Source organism: Egretta garzetta, unplaced genomic scaffold (assembly GCF_000687185.1).
Source record: "Egretta garzetta isolate BGI_Z169 unplaced genomic scaffold, ASM68718v1 scaffold175, whole genome shotgun sequence".
NCBI classification, from domain to species: domain Eukaryota; kingdom Metazoa; phylum Chordata; class Aves; order Pelecaniformes; family Ardeidae; genus Egretta; species Egretta garzetta.
The window spans coordinates 2,000,595-2,006,594 of record NW_009259860.1 but is presented as its reverse complement, the minus strand read 5'-3'; the positions used below and the strand labels follow the sequence as shown (position 1 = coordinate 2,006,594).

At 37.5% G+C, this 6,000-nt stretch overlaps 1 protein-coding gene across 1 annotated transcript in view; it reads right to left on the bottom strand.

Annotated features, from left to right (window-relative positions):
• Positions 1 to 2,542: 2,542 nt before the first annotated feature.
• Positions 2,543 to 6,000, bottom strand: part of BNC2 (basonuclin 2) — a 237,643-nt gene continuing 234,185 nt past the window's right edge. Inside the window, exon 7 of the mRNA XM_009640045.2 lies at positions 2,543 to 3,203. Coding sequence (XP_009638340.2) covers positions 2,543 to 3,203 — 661 coding nt within the window. The remainder of the gene's footprint in view (positions 3,204 to 6,000) is intronic.

Below are 6,000 nucleotides of genomic sequence, written 5' to 3'. Positions count from 1 at the left end.
ACAACATAAAACAAAGCAAAGCAGATCTCTCCACTCAATTTAACATGGCAAAGTAGTTGAAACTTTGAGGAAAAATAAAAAAGATGAAAGAAAAAAAAGCCAGTGAAACTGCTTAGCTTTTTGCTATAAAGTTTCTTTTTGTTAAACCAGAAGGTAAATTTTCCTTACAGTTTCTGTGGGATTCACAAACATTTTCAGGGCTTCATCAGCGTACAGAATAAAAAAAATGATCAGAGGCTTGTAACCCATAGGAATGTAGTGAGAATTCATTTAGAAAGATTTTCTTTTTATTTTTGACAACTGGAAATACTGATTCATTAGCTATTGATTCCTACTTTTGGAAACAGGAATACTGAAATGCATAAAGAGTACTAAAAAAAGAGGAAATACATATTAAGAGTTTCCTCTAGAAAACGTAACAGAAGTACTCAGGTGGACATAAAGGTAATCAATATAAATAATCAAAATGCACAGCAAATCAAAACAACGACAAGCTGAAACAATGGAGCATTTCTGACTCTTGGCTAAGAAGAATAATGTTCTGGGTCAGTAAATACAGAAAAGGAACACATTCTCACTGAAGGAATATTTTATTGTATGCTGAAATACCTCTTGGGTTTTCATTTGTTTGTTTGTTTGTTTTGCTTTAGTTATTGTTATTGTTTTTATAAAGAAAAAGAGTCTACAACACACACCCTAATGGTTTTGGCTGTAGACTGAACTTAAGTAAATACCATCACTCAGTCAGTATGTTGTGGTAACTCAGGCTGCCAGTGTGGTTTACCAGCTCAAGCAACATGTGTAAACACCGGAAACAAAAAGGATTCAGAGGACAGCCTCTCTTTCTCTCTGCCTTCCTCAGCTGCTTGCTCCTTCTCCCTCCCTGTCCATGCTTGCTCTCTTGCTCACTATCTTTCTTGGACTTCTGTTATTTTCTAGACAAATTGTGTGGGTGAAACACAAAACATTAACACAACTAGAGATCCTTTTTTCCTGGCCTCTAATTTTATCCAAAGGGAAAGTTATCCAATAAAAAGTCCAGCATATGTTTTCAGAGCTTCTAAGTGCTTCTGCCATTAATTTTTTTTGATTGCTTCTATAAAACATGCCTTAATCATACTACAGCACTTTCCATTGCAAAAAAGACAACTTTACAGAACAACATAGTTAACATTATTTCCCTGTTCCTTTTTTTTTTTTTTAAAACACCACAAAAAATCCAGGCCATAGTAAGAAGCACACAAAATTATATCCATCTTTGTTCTGTGACAAGTAGTATCAGCATTTATATCCCCAAATATTATGCATGTTTGACAAAAAAAAAGTTTCCACTGATTCACATGACACAATTCTGTTTTTTTTTCTTTTATGTAATGTAGTATATAAGGAATAAGGATGCACTATTGTTTCTAGTAATAATTGGCACTTGAAAAAAGCACCAAGAATTCTGTATTTCACTTTACCCCTTTTCCCTCCCCAGTATTTTTTTTTCTGTAGTCCAAAAACTACAACTGTGGTTATGGTGAATAACTACATTTTCTTTTTTCAAAATGTGTGCAAAGTTGGCACTTTTGTATTAACACTAAACACTAATACTCTTTGTTTGGCATTCATGCCCTCATACTGACCAGACCACTTTTATCTAAGTGTATTTTTTTAAAGACACTTACTGAAAATATGGCAATAGTTTAAGAAAAAAAAAAAAAGCATGGATATTATTACACATCCCCTTGTAGTGTACGAAAAAGTGCATGACTGGATTTATGTAATAGTACAAGACAAAAAAACTGTATCAGATCAGGTACTGTAAAGCATGCCAGCACCTCTGTATTACTTATATCTAGCAGGTAGTTAAAACAAGACCGTGGTTCTTTTAAAAATGTGCATTAAAGCTAACATAAATGAGTAGAACTAGCCAGCAAACTATTTTTCCTGCTTATCTAACAGCTGAATGTAACTGTAAAAATTAAGCAAAAAAATAAGAGTTAAACCACCATCAATACAATTGTTTTACATCATAGGCCTGTCAAGGCTCAATATATATATACAAGTGTAACAGCCATGCTTAGTAGAACGTTATCCCCAATGCTTAGAAGACACAAAGACAACTAAGTAGATTGATTTTTTTCTCTTTTTGTTTGTTTGCGCTTTTTTTTGTTGTTTTTTTGTTCTTTTTTTTCAGGCAAAAGTCATGGGTAGAACAAATTGTCTCTTTGGAGATGACCAAGAACATTCTAACAGAACTAGGGACAACTGCAAGTTTTCTGTGGGTTTGTTTTTTGTTTTTGTTTGCTTTTTGCTTGAAGGGTCTCCCCCTCCCAAATTAAAGATCCCACCTTTTTATTTCTATCCCAAAAAAAAGGAAAAAAAGAAAACCCAACAACCAACAAAGGGGAAAAAGCACCTGGTGTTTCTTTCTTTTGTTAAAAAAGAAAAGAAAAATTATATATATATATATATATATAAAGGGAGACTGTATATTGCAGTTCAGATGTGGTGGGCCCTCTCTGAGAGCTGGCATTATGCTGTGTCCATCCTTGAACTAATCTACTGAAGTGAAGGGAATGTTTTTATGCAGATTGGGGTTCTGACTGTGCCGGTTTCGGCTACGGACAGAGGAGAACATCATGTTGCACCCAGGGACTTTGCATTTGTGCATCTCTCGCAAGTGCACCGTTTTATAGTGCACTCTGAGGGTTCCCTTGTTGCTGTACATTTTGTGGCAAATGTTACACATTATCCCACCGTTGCTCACCGAAACACTGTTGAACATGAGGGATCCTGGGACATCAGTGCCCATACCTACAGCTAAGGCAGGGGCATCTGCTTTGTGGGCAGATTCCCCGCTGTCACTTGCCCCATCGACGTCATCCAGGAGAATGCCCTCATCGCTTCCTGCATCAGATTCTCTTGAGGAATGGATACTGCTGCTGGACTGGATGCTGGAGGTGGTGCTCAGGTCTAGGACCATATAGTCTTCTGACATGCCCCTGCTGTACCCGTTCATATGGGAATCCTCAGTACCAGCAGGTGAGGAGGTGTCTTCCCTTATGTCGAGCCCCATCTGATGCTGAGCGCCATATATCTTCACCAAAAATTCATCACGGAGGTCCTTACTAAGAGAAGGCTGTGAGGTGTCCAGGCCCATGTCATCCAGTTCTTTGGTCAACAGTTTACGGTGCAGGTTTATATTAGCACTGTGTCTGGGAAAGGAAGAGGGAAGGGAGAAAAGGAAAAATGTATGGTATTTTTTATTAAACATACAGTCATCAAGCACCAAATCCAAATTCTGATTTATTAGTAATTTATAATAAAAATATCCCCCATCCATGTTTCTTGGAAAATTCAGTCTTGTTATAAGTGAACAAATTGCAACATAAAACCAAACCGAACCAAGCAAATTAATGCCCCCACCCCATATTGGTTTTTATTTTCAGCTACTGCTCCTCAACATTAGTCCCCAGCAGCAGCTGCAGCTCTTTTATTTGATATTTACAAAATAATAAATTGCACTAGCAGAAAATGCAAAATGCTCTTCTTGGTTCCTGAATCCCTGCTGGCCTTCCTAAAAGCCTTGCTTCAAGAGAAAATATTAATATATGGAATATCTGTGAGTGATTGGATCTATGTCTATCTCTAGATCCGTATCCTTATATATTTATACATACATACATATAAATATATATTTTTTATATATATATGTACTCACATAACTGTGTAAATGAAGTATAAGAGCAGAAAAAAATAAAGGTAACTGAATGATACATAGTCAGAGGTCCTGATTCTGATAATTTGATTCTGGTATAAAGGGATTCAGAATCGGGCCAAACTACGATGGAGAAGACTTGAAAGGTTTAGGAGAACAAGTCTCTGAAATCTACAAGGAAGTTTCTGAAAATCTTAGCCAAAGCCACTGGTTCCATTCTTCCAGGAGGGCACTGCTGCTCCGCCCTGTACTCTTCCCAGTACTGTGTCTGATACAGTGCTGACTGACCCAAGCAGTGTAATTTCCAGTAAAAAAACCCTACTAATGGCAACGAGAATTTTGCCCCAAATCAATCAAAACACTTAAGCATGGGCTTTGGTTTAGGTATGTGAAGTCACTGCGGGTGCTAAGGAGACACTGGGAAAGCTGTCACTGACGTCAGTGGTCTTTGGACCAGATCCCAAGAGCCGCAAGTTAAAATATTCTCAAGTGTTTTACAGGATCTGGGCCTTTGTTCTCAAGAAATAAAGCGCTACATTTGCAAACAGTGTAAGCCTTTGGGTTAGTAAGTGTGTAAAACAGCCCATTATTTTAAACACTGCATTCTACTCTCCACTTTTGACATTGGCTTTATTCATCCATTGCAGTAGAACCTCACTCATTTCTAGTAGTGTCAGGAAACCCTCTTTGAAAAACTGCATTTTCCGAAGTAACAATGCAACCAACAAACATGACAGACATCAAAGACCTCTGACCACAGAACATGCTCGTTTTGTTGAAGTGCTTAATAATAAGAAATCAGTATAAAGTTTTCAGTATTAGAAAACTTTAGGGTTCAGTATTCAAAATGTGCACCGTTGATGAGGAAATGACAAATATTTATTCCGTTTCTTTGGAGGGTGACTGGCTTTTCAAGTCAGTAAAAAAAGAATTAGCGAAGTTCTACTGCGTAACATTCTTTGCAAGCTAAGGACCCAAACCCGCAATTTACAACATGCAGACTCACCAGTCTGTCTGCCCATTATAAATTGCAGATCAGAGCCCAAATGTAGGAGGGAAAAGAAAGAGGGGGGTGGGGGGCGGGGGGAGAGAGAGAGAGAAAGAGAGAGTTTTAACATAGGAATACTTTAACTTGCAAAAAAGCACCAAGTATAAAATTGGCATGGGAGGACATAACAATGATCAAATATTTTACAGACATTCAGGTCCTACAGTAACAAAAAAGGGATAAAGGGAACAATAGCTATTAGCAATATTTCCTTATTGGAAGCTTTTGTTTTAAGAAACCCTTTGAAACATACCTCTCAACCAGCTGAAGTCCCAAACATGGTACAGCAATACAATGCTGACAAATAAGGAAAATGCAAATGTAGGAAAATGAAATTGATGTGGAGTTAATTTCTGTAATCTTCTATCACATACTTTGCAAATCATGTATCTGTTGCACATAACTTAAGGGAATAAATAAAGAAAACAGCAATAGAACCAATCCGTCCCACTCACCTGCAAATGCAGGTAACTGTTCACTGACATAAAACTGATATGAACTGCAGTTTAATTGAATCATGTCTGCTTGGGATGCAATTATTCCACTAAGGGGTGGGCTAGAATGGAAAATTTCTCTTCTAATGAGAGACAGTTGAGAGGTATGGGCAAGGGCAGAAAAAAGTGGAGAGTATTCCTTGTTTTTCTCCCACATGGGAAATACTCCTTTCACACAAGCGAGTATAGCACCATTGCTTTTTTGAGGCGCAGAAGTGTAATTATGCATATCCCCACACTGCACTTAGGAAGGCTGAGCTTACCTTGTGATAAGATCAGCTTTCTAATCTTTTGCTAAATTGAGATCACAAAAGAGAGAGAGAGAGGAGAGGAGAGAAGAGAAAGAAAGGGGGGGGGAAAAAAAAAAAAAAAAAGACAAAAGAAAATAATTCTGAAACCAATAAAATACAGACTTTTAAAAAAGTCTCGACTGTGAAACTGTTTTTTTGTCAGCAGTAATCTCACTTATACTGTTGTCCTGATGGATACTGACTCAACCACACAATATGAAAAACATAAAGCAAATTAATCAAAGCATGTTCACAGCATCCCCATTATCATCCACAAATGAGTTCTGAACAGATGCATGCAGTGTGCACATAATTCTTCCAGGAGGGCACTGCTGCTCCGCCCTGTACTCTTCCCAGTACTGTGTCTGATACAGTGCTGACTGACCCAAGCAGTGTAATTTCCAGTAAAAAAACCCTACTAATGGCAACGAGAATTTTGCCCCAAATCAATCAAAACACTTA